The sequence below is a fragment of the Protopterus annectens genome, chromosome 1.part0, assembly GCF_019279795.1.
Source record: "Protopterus annectens isolate FY-2018-M chromosome 1.part0, PAN1.0, whole genome shotgun sequence".
Taxonomy (NCBI): domain Eukaryota; kingdom Metazoa; phylum Chordata; order Ceratodontiformes; family Protopteridae; genus Protopterus; species Protopterus annectens.
Genome location: NC_056725.1, coordinates 1,863,976,875 through 1,863,991,874, shown reverse-complemented (window position 1 = coordinate 1,863,991,874; position 15,000 = coordinate 1,863,976,875). Strand labels below are relative to the sequence as shown.

General features: G+C 41.4%; 1 protein-coding gene across 1 annotated transcript in view; it reads right to left on the bottom strand.

Moving 5' to 3' along the window:
- NUP155 (nucleoporin 155) overlaps nt 1-15,000 on the bottom strand; it is a 1,504,248-nt gene that overhangs the window by 1,365,013 nt on the left and 124,235 nt on the right. The window contains exons 6-7 of the mRNA XM_044069916.1: nt 9,893-9,985; nt 1,677-1,843 (exon numbers count right to left, since the gene is read on the bottom strand). Coding sequence (XP_043925851.1) covers nt 1,677-1,843; nt 9,893-9,985 — 260 coding nt within the window. The remainder of the gene's footprint in view (nt 1-1,676; nt 1,844-9,892; nt 9,986-15,000) is intronic.

Below are 15,000 nucleotides of genomic sequence, written 5' to 3'. Positions count from 1 at the left end.
TTTTGAAAAGTGGTGAACGCCAGAAGACAAAAGATAATGTATTCAATAACCTACCTGAAAGAGACTGGTGACTTCTAGCCTTTCCTCTTCTGGAGAAGACAGGTTGAGGTATAGCTGCACAAGTAAATTAACCCTGCCAGTAAATGTCTGAATACAAGGATCACTGCTGCAGAATAATTCATCATGCTGGAGAACGATCTACAGGTAGAGCCTCTGCCATTCTAGTCCAATTTCATTAGGGCCAGACATCATCCCAGTGAGCTATGTTGCCTCTCTACACTAAGGACACTACCAAAATGCTCTTCAAGTCAAGCAGCTTACATAATGTTGCTGTTTTAAGGGGGGGGGGGGGGGACAAGTGTGCCAGCTCAGTCTCGATACTAAGGACATCCTAAGCTTAAGTCAGGAAACAAAACGTTCGCCCCCAAAAAAGGTGAAAAAAAAATTACCTAGCTTTCTACCACAGAAGGATGAAACCTCAGACATTCTGAGAATTATTAGCATCTCAGCAGCTTGAGGAAGAGGGTTGCGGAAAATACGATTAAATGGCCATTGTTGGTCTGCTCACTCTGTGGAAGGGATACATCTCTGGCTTACTTACTTAGATGACACAGAGATGGAACACTACATGTTAGTCGCAAAGACTTCAGGTCTGCTAAGAACACACCGCCATTGCTTAAGTGCACTGGACTGGCTGGAAACAAAGCATATGAAGGAATGCTCTACTAGCAGGCAAGTTTAAAACACAATGTTTTATGGGACACTATGAATCTTCACACATTTTTGTCTACACATTGATAGTCACTGCAAATATATTTGCCATGAGAAAGTCATACATCAAAGGTTTGCTAAAAAAAAAAAACATCCAAGCAAACTGAGGAAGCAGGTGAATTGTGCTCCAGATCTAAAACAACAGAACATCTAACTATGGGTGGGATAAACATTTCAGTGTCACAGTAATCCCTTAGATAAGCACAGCTGCCACCCTACCAAAAACATATACATAAAAGTAGTATTAGCATCACTTCTAAAATCATGACATCATGAAATTATCCTTGAAATGATGGCACGAAGATGCCCACTCCAGATAAACAGACTGGTAATGGGTGACTATTAACTATGTAACACCGATCTAAAAACAGAGACAAAACAAATGCATTCCAAGTTAAGAACACTACTACTTTAAAAGTTTTGTCCAAGTTGAAGGATAACAGTAAAAAAATCAAACCTGTTGGCTTATGCACACTTAAGTTCATAAGTCTACAGTACTTTTAAGTAATGCAGATTAAAGTGCAGAACTAGTTAAAGAAATGCCCCTTATGTAGACCTTTACATTAGCAAACAGAACAGTAATATGGCACTGTATTTCAAAATGCCCCACATGAATTAATCTCAGACTGCATGGTGTGGAGCCAACAAAATTAAACGGATGTGGCACAAGCAAATACGCACGCACACACAGCTGATGCATCAAACTGCTACATCCGTTGGATGCTTGTTTTGTAAACCTGTTTCTCTGGTTGCCATTTGTTTCATAGTTATCTTCAACTTAATTTCGGGAGACAGTAAACAAACTTTCAGCACACCCAAGGTGAATCAGAAGAGTGATGCTTAAATGGATTAACTACAAAACAATGCTCTCCAATGTATTTGACTATTATACCATGAGTACTCACCTGGTACACAACTTCATACAAGCAGCCATCTTTGCCAGCTAAGAAAATGCGCCCCTTGGCAGTAGAGGTGACAGAAAGCAGATACGTGTTGTCTGTAGAAATAGAATAAAGGGGATCTGGGAGCAGCTGCATTCCTCCAGACATGCTGTCATTAAGGTTTGTTGAGCCTAAAGTCAAAATTTAAAACAAAGAAATTAATAATTAAGTCAGCACTTCTCCTTAACATGAATACTGGCCACAGAGGACATTATTCCAGGACTAACACAGCCAGCTACTGCTAAGATAAAGGACTGATTAGACTTGTTGGCTAGGCAGCTTAGCATATACCAGTGTGGCTTCTCAAAGTGCCATTTGGGCCATTCAGTAAATGACTTTCATTATCCACACATCATAATGTTATTATTACTATTTATAAATGTACAGGCACTCCACTACAACTAAACTATCTACTACTGTAATTTTTATTTTAACACCTTTATTAACTTCACATATTTATTTTACATTTGTTAACCGGGAGAATCCGACTGGATGCATGCCCATTTTCAGTGGAGGCCCGGGGAGAAAAGCTCCACATGCGAGTAACAGACTAATTACACATGGTCATAAAAGAGAAAAAGATTTTTCTTCATGCATTATACTTACACAAATTCTTAATTATTCAATTTATCATTACACTGATTGCTCAGGTTCTGCCAATCTACGACTATCACATTTGCTCATTTGTTTTGATAATTAAGAATGGCTCAATGAGACACACACACACACTACTTTTACATCAGTAGGTTAAGGATGCTTGTGTGTGTGTGTAAGTGAGTGTAAGTATGGGAATAGGTTTCATAGGTTCATACTAGGCTATCTGCCCTAGGGCATTTATAAGCCTAGCTAGAGTGTGTGTGGCTTTCACCACCCCCTTAGGATGAGAATACTATACCCATTAATTTGCTGCGCCTCTGTCCAGCAGTGATACAGAGATGATTCCCGGGGTAAACCTACGATCTCCCATCCACTCGTCAAGATTTCTCTTGAACAGAGTCAGTGAGGGGCTCTGCCTCACATGGACTGGGATTCTGTTCCATAGTGTAGGGAGTCTCTGGGTGATGAATCTGTCCCTCCAGCACGTCCTATTTATATCCGTGTTGAGGTTTAAGTCTCTTGCTCTCGTGGCTCTGGTGGATTTGGATTTTTTGAGGTGGAGCATGTCCATTAATTCCGGGTTGGACATGGCCTTGTATGTCAGGCACAGATCACCTCTGAGCAGGCGGTATGCGACTGAATAGAGCTGGAGTTTCTTCAGTCGGGCATCGTATGACATATGTTTGAGCCTTTATCCTTTTGGTGAGGAACTTTTGGGGTCTTTCCAACTGCTGCAGGTGTCGGGTAAGGTACATTCGAATGGGGCGTTGTACTCAATCATTGGTCTGATAAGTGAAGAGTACAGGGGTACAATGACCTCTCCTGATCTGGATGTGAATCCCTTCATGATCAGGTGGGCAATGTAGAAGGTCTTCCTAACCACTTTGGCAATGTGAGTGTCAAAAGAGAGGTTACTGTCAACTTGGGTCCCCAGGTCCCTGATAACTTCTTCCGTGTTTAATGGATTATCACCTATGTGGTAATTAGGGGTTACCTTGTTTTTCCCAAAGGGTATGACTATACATTTTTTGGCATTTAGCTTAAGGCCATGGCTCTGGCACCAGTTATCCATTTCTATGTGAGAGAGAGAGACAGACAGAGTGAGAACGCAGAGTTGAAATTTAAACAGCATACGCCAGGTCTGAATATGGTGATGAAGCCCTCACTGACCAGGAGGACAGTTCAAGAAGAAAAAAATCTTTAGTGCTAGTGACCATCATTCTCTACCAATGTTTTTTTTAGCATGGAGGATAAAACTGGTGAAGGAACCATTTTAACAGGTGTGCCTATCAGTGTGTTGCTTTACTTCTTAGCTTTATTAAACTGAACATATTACTGCTTCGACAATGACTAATAGCATGGATCCAGAGCCAAACAAAAAGGTGCTTTACATGTGTGTAATGCACAGCATTTCAGTGTTCTGGGTTAGAACACTTTTACAGGTTTGCCTGTGAGAACTAAAAGTAAACTTATGTCGAGAATAGAAATCATGGACACTAAGAAATATCTGTTCTGTAGCAGGAAAGAAAATCGAGAGAAAGTTGCAACAACCCTTTTATAGTACGCATGAACATCAGAGGCATTATCAGTGGATGATGCTGGAGGACTGTTAAACATACGATACTGGACGCCAATAAGAGACACTGGGAACAGTTTTACTGTGTTACTTTGGGGCAAGTAATTAAGTACACTTACAGCATATAAGAGCAGCTTTACAGTCACGGTTTACATTTTGATTGAGTTTGTATTTTAGTGCCCAGATGAAAACAGTTTCTACCTTCAGGAAGCATGTCATGTCAATGGTAGGATCACAGATAAGAGCTGACAAAAATACATCTGTCCCAGTGTCAGTGTAAAAATAAAGACCTATTAAGCCTTTAAAACCATAAAAAGTGAGAGAAAAAGTACAGTTTTGTACCTACCATAAATGTAGATGTCCGATAGATATGCAACTGCAGTCATAACATATGGGTTGTCCTGTCTCAGGCAGCCCTCGGTCGGCCGGATTCCAAAGTCTGGGTCCGACGTCGGCTGATGTCGCATTTCTCTCCGACGTCAGAGCGGCTGGAGTATATAAGCATCAGCCGACGCCATTTTCTTCAGTGTTTCTTGCCCCAGATGCCAGGTGCCCTCCAAGGAAGGCTGTAATCAAATTGGAAGACAAAAACAGGATTCCAGACAAATAAGTAAGCAATAAACAGATACACCATAACAGATATCCCCAGCTAAGAGAAACAGGGATAGGAGTGGACCCAAGGCATAGAGGGGTATGGAGGGAGGGAAAATCCGACTGCAGTTGCATATCTATCGGACATCTACATTTATGGTAGGTACAAAACTGTACTATGTCCTTCAAGAATGCAACTGCAGTCATAACATATGGGTTGAATACCATAGCTTAGCTGGGGGAGGAGGAATGCTCTAGGAAAGAGATGGTGTGGCAATCAAACCCTGCAGGACTGCCAAGCAAAGCCTGCTCTGGATCTGGAATATAAAGGGAGATTGTAGTGTTTGGAGAATGTATGCACGGAGCTCCATGTAGCAGCTTCTAGAATGTCTTTTGTAGGCACCCCTCTTAAGAATGCTGTAGAGGTGGCTGTAGCTCTGGTGGAGTGTGGTCTGACATTGGCTGGAACATTCTTCCCATGGAAGGAATAACAAAATCTGATGCAATGTCCAATCCATTTTGAAATAGTCTGTTTGGAAATTGCTTTTCCTTGTACTCCAGGGGTGTAAGCTACAAAAAGCTGATCAGACTTCCTACTGGTCTTGGTTCTGTCCAGGTGGTAGCAAAGTTGTCTGTGAATGTCCAAGGTATGCAACAGTCTTTCCCCTTTGCTCTCAGGATTGGGGAAGAAAGTAGGCAGGTGAATAGCTTGATTTAAAGAAACCCTAGATACCACCTTTGGCATAAAAGTAGGGTTGGTTCTTAAGGAGACCCTGTCTCTGTGAAAGATTATGAACAGTGGTGTTGCCATTAGGGCCTGTAGTTCCGAAACCCTTCTTGCTGAGGTAATTGCCAACAGGAAAGCTGTCTTCCATGATAAAAATTTTAAGTCCACTGAAGCTGCTGGCTCAAAGGAAGGTAGAGTCAGTTTTTCTAGGACAAAGTTGAGGTCCCAAGCTGGCACTGGAGCCTTTCTTGGCGGCTTAATGTTCTTGATTCCCCTGAGGAATTGACTTAACAGAGGGTGTGAAAACACAGGTGGATCAGTGTTATATCTAGCTGAGATAGCTGAAGCATGTATCTTTATGGAAGAATATGAGAGTCCATTCTGTAGCATATCTGCCAAATATTCCAGGATGAGTGGGATATTCAATAATGATGCATCATGTCCCTTGCTGGTATTCCAAATTCTGAATCTCTTCCATTTTGCTAAGTAAACCTTTCTGGTGGATGGTCTTCGAGCTTCTGTTAATATCCGCTGGACTTCCTTGGAGAGAGATAGATTGAGGTTATTCATGGGATCTCCCAGGCTGTTAGCTGCAGTGTCTGAAGGTTTGGATGCACTGTTTTGAAGTTGTGCTGAGTCAAAAGTAGGGGCCATTGGGGAAGGACCCACTTTTTGTTGTGACATATGCTCCATAGTAGTGGGTACCAGTGTTGTCTTGGCCAGTCTGGAGCTATTAGGATCCCCTTGGGCCTCTCTGCTTTGATCTTTAGTAATACTGTGGTCATCAGTGGCAGAGGTGGGAATGCATAGATTTTTAGAAAGTTCCAGTTGAATGAAAGAGCATCTATTTTCCAAGCTTGTGGATGGTATGTCCTTGAACAGAATTTTTGTAGATGATGGTTGAGGTGGGAGGCAAATAGGTCTACTTCTGGCCTGCCCCATGTCGAGGTGAGTTGTGTGAAGATTTTCGGATGTAACCTCCACTCGTGTGGATCTATGAAATTCCTGCTTAGGCTGTCCGCCAGCACATTGTCTTTGCCTGGAACAAACTGGGATTGCAACTGTATGTTTAGGCTCAGTGATTTTTCCCAAAGATTCATTGTCAGTCTGCAAAGGGGGTAGGAATGGGTGCCCCCTTGCTTGTTTATGTACCACATGACAGTGGTGTTGTCTGTCCATATCAGTAGATGGCCTTGCTGAAGTTGTTGTCGAAAGGCCTCGATGGCATGCATTACTGCCAGCATTTCCTTCTGGTTTATATGCAGATGTGTTTCCTTTGGAGACCATTGTCCTTCTATACATCTGCCCTCCATGTGCGCCCCCCATCCAAGGTCTGAGGAGTCTGTGGTCATGGTCTGTGTTATCTGAGGTTTTTTGAATGACATACCTGTGTTTGCCTGGCTTACCGAGGCCCACCATAGGAATTCCTTTTGCAGGCATGGAATGAGCGGTATGGTTGTCTCTAGGTTGTTGCTGTGCTGAGACCATAGGCTTTTTAGGTACCATTGAAGCTTTCTCATGTGTAGTCTTGCTAATGGAACCAGGAGAATGCAGGATGCCATGTAACACAGGGCCTGTAGGAATCCCCTTGCAGTCATCTGGGTGAGTTTTGCCAAACCTTTGAAATAATGAGTTAACTTCTCTTGCTTGTCTTCTGTCAGGTAAGCCATTTGAGAGGCTGTGTCTAGATTGGCTCCTAAGAAGGTAATTTGCTGGGATGGCTGAAGTCTTGACTTTTGGAAGTTGACTGTGTATCCCAGAGCCTGTAGCAATTGTATGACATAGTTCAAATTTTTTGTCAAAATCAATTTGTCGTCCGCTTGTATGAGGCAGTCGTCCAGGTATGGGTAAATTTGGATCCCCTGGAGCCTGCAATGAGCAATTACTGAAGCCAGGCATTTTGTAAATACTCTGGGCAGTAGATAAGCCAAATGGCAATGCTGAGAATTGATAATGCTCTGGCCCTGCAAGAAATCTGAGGTATCTTCTGCAGCTGTGTCTGATAGGGACATGCAGGTATGCCTCCTTGAGGTCCAGAGTAATCAGCCAAGACCCCTTGCCCAGCATGGGAAGGAGTTGCTGTAGAGTCAGCATTTTGAACTTTGGTACTATGAGAAAAGTGTTTAATGCGGACAAATCCAGTATTGGTCTCCATTGAGTTTCTTTTCTTGGAACAAGGAACAGTCTTGAGTAAAACCCCTGGCCTTATTCGTGTTGTGGAACTCTTTCTATTGCTTTGATCTGAGCAAGCAGAGAAATTTGCTCGATAGCCTCTGCCCTCTGGTTTTGTGGTAGGTTTGGCATGCCTTGTTTTCTTGGTAAGGTATGAAAGTGGAACCTGTAACCTTGGTCTATAATGTCCAAAATCCATTTGTCCTTTGTCAATCTGTGCCAATTGTCTGAAAACAGAGATAATTTTCCACCCAAGGGAGCTTCTATTTGCTCCTTGGTCAGCGGAAGTAGAGGAAAGTCATTGAGATTGTCCCTGTGGGGCAGGGGAGACCCCTGTGTCACTTCTTTGGTTTGCTGGTTGCCACTGTCGTCCCCTGTAAGAACCTCTTCCTCGGCCTCGCCTGTTTTTACCCCTTTGAAATCTTTCAGGATTAGGAAAGGACCAGTTTTTAGAAGGCCAATTCCTGCTGAATCTGGGTGGCTGAACCTGGAGGAAATCTTTGACCGTCTGAACTGATTTTGCTTTTTCCTAGATGGACTTTAACACATCTTTAGCATTAGTACCAAAAAGCTTGTTCTTTTCCAAAGGTGCATCAAGAAGTTTTGCCTTAACATGATCTGGTAGAGGTTGTTCTTTTAACCATGCATGTCTACGAATGACCACCCCTGTCATAGCTGCCCTACATGAAGCTTCCAATGCATCATATCCACACTGCAGAAAGTGATTGCTGACTTGCTGAGAATTATGTACAGCTTCCTGCAAAGACTTCCTGTCTAAAGGTTCAGGAGAGGCCAATGTTTTCTGTAAATCATCTAACAGGTAATCCTGATATTGAAACATAAGAAAGAGGCAATTCAGAGCTCTCATAGATAAAGTAGTGGATGTGTAGACCTTTTTCCCCCATCTCTCTAATGACCTAGCTTCCCTGTTGGAAGGCAAGGGATTTTTGGATGTGGATGCTGAAACCCCTTTAGGTCCCTGAGAAATAGTTTCTAAATCAACAGCATGGGCCCTAAAGAAATGAGAATGTGTTTCTGGGACCCTATAATATCTGTCTGGCTTGGCTGGGGCAGGAGGAATAGTATCCGGGGTAACACTGGAGTCAGAGTATAGGTCATCCAAAACATCAAGCACAGGAGGTATAGCCAGGGGCCTGTGTTGGGGCTTTTTAAGGAAGGTTCGAAGGCACTTTCTGGAAACAGAATATTCCTGGCCTTGCCACTTAAAATGTTCCCTCATGGTATGCAGAACTTCCCCAAAAGAAATATCCTCAGGAGGGGAGGCCATCCTCTGCATCAGAGTCCTCATAGGTCTGGAAGGGCTCTTCTTGGCCATCAGAGTGAACAGAGTCCTCAGAATCTTCATCTGAAGGGATAGGGTCAGAGGGTTCAACCCTGGGCCTCTTATCAGGAGGAGGCTGGGATCCTCTCTCAGGATGGGCCTGTGAACCTCTAATCATGGAAATTAAATCTGCGGCCATAGTCATGATTTGTGTTTCAGGAGTAGGCTGGGGTAAGGCCTTAGCAGTAAGGTGCTTGGTCTTGCTGGCTGCCTTAGCACGTGTGTAGGCCTTAATAGACATGGCCATAGGAGGCCTAGCAGCTCCACATGCAGGAGTGACCTTATCTACAGCAATGGTCTCGGGCATTTCCTCGGTTTCAGTATCCGGAGGAAAATCTATAACTGGCGTCGGTGTGGCCTCCGGTATTGGAGGTGTCGGTAAAGCGGTGTCTTCGGTTCGGAGCGGTGAAATAACCATCTCAGGGGGAACCGGAGCACTCGCGGTAGGTTTTGGTGTGGAGTCGGTGGAAGACGCGGGCCGAGGATGTCGGTCCCGGTCTTTTTGTTTCTTAGGAGTCTGCGATGTCGGAAGTTCCGACGGCATTGTATAAGCAAATTTATCGCCGAAAAAGTCTTCAGCGAACTCCGCCCAGTGCCTAAGAGTGCGCTTATTGAAGCGAGCACAGGCGACACAGGCCGAGACGTCGTGGTCTGGGCCAAGGCAAGGAAGACAGTAAGAGTGGAAATCCTTATGAGGTATTTGTTTACCACAAGACAGACAATTGTTAACTTTTTCAGTAATTTCTGACATCGGCTGAGGCAAGAAAGGTCCCCAACGGGGTACTTAGCTTTTTTGATGACTTCGGATTCGAAGAATACAGGAGCTGACCGACCGGCACTTGCGAACTGCTTCTGCTTCGGGCACCGCGCGGCAAGAAAGACTGAAGAAAATGGCGTCGGCTGATGCCTATATACTCCAGCCGCTCTGACGTCGGAGAGAAATGCGACATCAGCCGACGTCGGACCCAGACTTTGGAATCCGGCCGACCGAGGGCTGCCTGAGGCAGGACAACCCATATGTTATGACTGCAGTCGCATTCTTGAAGGACATCATTACTAGATGCAACTTTAAGAAAAGGCATTTACCCTTAATTTTAATATTTTAAAGCAGTGTACAAAATGAAGCAACATACACAGTATCACAAACTACAGCATGCAAATAAAGAATCTATTACCTGCTTGCAAACTAAGGAAACTGACTCCGAGAATTACTATTTCAACAGGCGTTGCTAAAACCAGCAGATAGCAAATGTGAGGTTTGAAAATACCTGGAAAAAAGTTAAGAAAAAAAAAAGAAACTTACAAGCTTGCAACTTAAATTTATACAGCAAATACCAAGATGATAGTAAAATGCAATTAAAAGTACCTTTAAAAAAAGTGACTTCACAAAATAAATCATCATCTAAAAAACATTTTAAAATAAGAGCTAAATAAAAACACACACACACGGTAAAGGAGACCATTCTGGGTAAACAGAGGGCACTGAGAGACAAAAACTGAAATAATACTAATTTCCTGAAACGTAATCATCCCCTAACTCAGGAATAGGATCCACTCCTGCACAATATCAGAAACCCTAAGCATTTGGAAAAACAAAGATGGCATAAGGTCCCTCAATTAAGTCTGAATGTTGCAGCCAGCTTCTATGCAACACCCTCACCTACCTGTTCAAGTACTTTTAAAACCACCTCTTGAAAATTTAAATTCAGAATGCTTACAACAAGTAAGCATATGCAACAAATTAACAGTAAAACAGGCAAGCACTAAGACAAAGAAAACAAAGCATTAGAAGCCTGCATAAGACAATTACAGGGAAGTGTACAAATCTGTCAAAGACAAAAATCAAAGACCTAGGACTTCATGGACCTCAAAGCTATTGACTGCAGTGAATTCCTTTAAAGCCACTAAATTAATGTATTCTAAAGGTTAAAATAACTGGTGAGCAAGTGTCTTACTGCCATAGACTGTAAACATAACGTATTATGATCACGTCACTGATCATAATCAGCTTATGAGACAAGGATGCAAAGAAACTCGCATCCAAAGTGAAGCTCAAGAAGTGAATCTAGCCATTCATGCTGATCACATATAACAAAAGACTATTAGTGACCTGAAATGCGTGGAGAATATATACTCTGTGTACTCCCAGTTACAGAAAAAAAAGTGCAGGAGTGCAGCATTGAAAAGGCTTTGAAAGCTGTTAAAGCACTCAGGGTTGTCAAGCAGACAGTAGTACACCTCTCAGCATCTTTGTTCAAGGATTCTGGCAAAATTTAAAATAATGGAAGAGGGAAGGTGGGCAAAGGCTCAAAAAATCAGGGACTGTTTTTAAATATTGTTGATAAGAAAACAGAAGAAAGGGTGCAAAATCCAACTGTAACAAAGCAAAAAGCACCTTCGGAAGGACAACCACCACCAACTGGAAAAAGGCAAAGTTTAATGTTCCAAAAAAGTCACAGCAGTAATAGCAGACCGATTCAGATGCAATACTCAAATAAAATAAAATGGTGTTTAAATATCCTACACAATTAAAATCAACCACCGTTTTTATGGACTTGTTTCATGTACGAGTCCAAAATGATGGCTGTGTTAGGTGATACTAACAAATACACCAGAGTTTCTTTCAATGAAATAAACTTAGTTTATAAAAGTATTTTTCTGACACTTAATGGTTTACTGTTGGAAGGATTAATAGATCTGGATTCATCCAAAATTTTTACACAATGAAAGACCAAAATTCCACAACATATTTGGTATCCCTAAGGTGCACAAGAGCATAGATAATCTCCCCCTTTAGGCCTATAGTTTCGGCTGAAGGTCTGTGACAGCTCCTTTTTAAGATTTCAAGTTGAAGACATGTAAAGACACACTTCGGGATTCATGGGACCTGCTTAAGCAAATCAAACCAGACTTGCACAAGGAAAAATACGTTTTTCATTACTGTTGATGTTTTTTCCAATATTCCACATGAGTTGGGTTTGATGTGGTTGGAAGAAGCCATGGTGGAAGCAGGGGGTTTATCTAATAATGATTTTCAAGTATGCTTAACCCTTATAGTCCTTGTGTTGAACAACAATTTTATCCATTTCAAGGGGGAATTTTTCCGACAAACTAAAGGGGTGGCAATGGGTGCACAATGTGCACCCACATATGCCAACATTGTTTTGCCCATGTGGGAAAGAAAATACATTTTTCAATCAGAATATGTTTGATGCTAGAATTTTTACAAATGTTATCTTGATGATATTTGTCTTTTTTGGACTGATTCCAAAGAAAAGTATTTTTAATGTTTCACATACATTTCCAGTATCACTGATTTTTTTGCAATTTACTTACACTATACAAGATTGTAGTACAAATTACCTAGACTTCACTATACGGAAGGTTCAAGTCACCTGTGTTTAGGAAGAACACTTACTCCAACGTTTTTTTTTTTTTTTTTTTTTTTTCACAAAGTGCTCAACCTTTAAGTCAGAAGAAGGGCCTGGTCAAAGGACAACTAGTGAGGAGTAGTAGGATGTCATCCGAGGACGAGGATATCATTAGAGAACGTCAGAGGTTGGAAAGTAGTTTCTCCAAAGCGGGTATCCTTCCCAACGTCTGAGAGATATTCAGGAAGAGGTTGGCATGGGAAGAATTGACAGGTTTGCCCCTATATTGGGTAAGGATGATGTTGCTATGGTTAGATCAGTAATGACTAACGTAAAAGAAGGGAATTTTGAACAGGCTTTTGTGACCAATTACAATGGGGAAGCTGGAGTCATCAGGAACTTCACGGAAAAGGACTGGGGCAGGTTTGCTGCTATATCCGATTTAAATATATTTGGGAAACCTATAAAAGGAATTTTCAGGAAGGGTTTGAACACTAAAAACCTTACAGAAAAAAGAAATGGGGCCATTCATCTGTATGGCCGGGAGAAGAAAGGTACATACAGATGTGGCCATTGTTCCCAGTGCCCATTTGTGGGTGTTGGAGAGAATGTAACTGTTATTGCAAGAAAGAGAATACATACATGCAAGTGGTATGCCACCTGTGAAACTAGTGGGGTAATATATTTAGTGGCTTGTAAAACCTGTAGTGGTTTCTTCATAGGCAAAACTTATAGAAAGCTCTGCAGAAGAATATATGAACACTTGTACGAGACTAGGAACAAGAATTCTAACAATGCCCTATACATAGTTTTATGTGTTGTAATGCTTACTTTGTTTTTTTTTGTTTTGTTTGTTTTATAGGCGATATCCAAAGATAAGCGAGGTGGGCCCATAGGAGCTTAATATTGAGTACAGGGAATTATACTGGCAGATTGTGTTAGAAGCCAATAAATTCCCAGGTATGAATGAAACACTGTCTATAGCTCCTGTATTAAAGCAGAGAGCTGCAAGACTTAACATGTTATTTTTAGGAATTGGCCACCAGATGAAGTACTTGTATTTTTAAGCAATGTCATTAAGTAATGTTTATTAAGTTTTTATAATATTTACTATTATATAGTTTTTTTACAACACCAGGCAAGGATTATAAATGTGTTTTTACATACACATTTTTTTAAAATAAACTTTTCTACATGATGGTTTTATAAAAGTTTATTGTATTTGTGGGTTTACATTTTACTAATTGTTTTATTAAGTGGTGATTTTGATTGGTGTTTATATTTAAATACCATTTTGAGTATTGCAGCTGATGAACTCAGTTATATGACGAAAACATATTAACAGGAGAATGTCTTTGTGGCTTATGTGCTTTTACTGCTGTGACTCATGTTTTTGGAACATTTCTGGAACATTAAACTTTGCCTTATCCAATTGGTAGTGGTCATCCTTCCGAAGGTTCATTTTGTTCTTACTTAAAGTTAACAGAAATGATTTTGCATAGATATGCGTTTTCTGAACAAGAACCATTACATCTGGCATTACTGTCCGACTGTAATCTTCAGTGATTTGCCAGAAAAAAAAAAATTATGATGGACACAGCAAAAACATGAGAAACCTGGCCAGTTGACAGGCTGGAGAATAGGCAAACACAAAGCGGTTTTACTTGCTGCCATTGTTCTTTATTGGTGGCATAGTATACCGTTAGTACCTAATGTGAGAGATGATCACTCCTGTTAAGCAGTCCAACAGCTATTCCAATTGGGTCTTGCTATTTTGCTATAGGAGAGGAATTAACTCTCGCCACCCCCGATATTGGAGCATAATGTGAATGCCTCATGCACTAAAAGATCTTTGCAACTTTCAGCACCCAAAAACCTGCCAAGCAAATGGCATGGGTAAGACTGGACCCTAGTAATGTAGGGCTAAATTCACTGATCAAAAAATCTCGCACACAATATGCAGATACACTGACTGGCAGCACAGACCCTGGAGTACTTAAGTAACATGATGAAATTACAAAATTCATATTAAATCTGTTGCAGATGTCTGTACTACATGCAACCAGGAAATGTAACTCTCAAGGCAAAAAAGAAAAATAGCTGAAGCAGTCCAAATATCGTAAATTGTGAACAAGCATCAACATTTCCTAAGGTGAAATCAGGTACTTAATCAAGTTACTATTCCTTAGTCAACCTGTCATTACAGATTCCAGATAAAAAACTCACAATTTTACCACCATCCGCTCAAAATAAACAGCACAGGAGTCAAGAGAGGTGCGTTAGAGTCCCTTACAGTTGTGCAGACTTTTAAATTATTACTTCTCGTACACAGATGGGTACAGTACAGCTTTTTTTTCAAGGATTTGCTCTCCTGAGTTACAGAGTTTCAAATGTACACTGTTGACGCAAGTCATAAGACATGCTTGTAGTCTGTACAAGGGGAACACAATTCCCAAGATGAAGCCAGTATCTTTCCACAACCCAGAAGATGATAGAGAAGACTAATTAACAGATATCACACTCTAGAAACTCCACAAACAGCTGGAGACATACTAGTCCTGGAGAATTAGAGACAGACTGCAGTTAAGACCCAACTCATTACAAATGTATACCATAATCCACCATGTCAAAAGCTGCAGAAAGATCAAGGGTGACTAAAATGGAGTAACAAAACTCTCTCGATGTGACATTCATATCCACGGCTTCACTGTCCAAAATCCAGAATGGCATTTAATAATGTGGTCATACTAATTTGGAAAGGATTTAAGCTATGCACAGATTAGAACCCAACTATCAGCTTGGTAAAAAGACTTTCAACGAACAGACACACTAGAATCTTAGGTTTTGTTCTTCCTCTCTACACTCTGCAGTTGCTGCTCACAAGACATGGCCCTAGAATCCCTTTTTGCAAA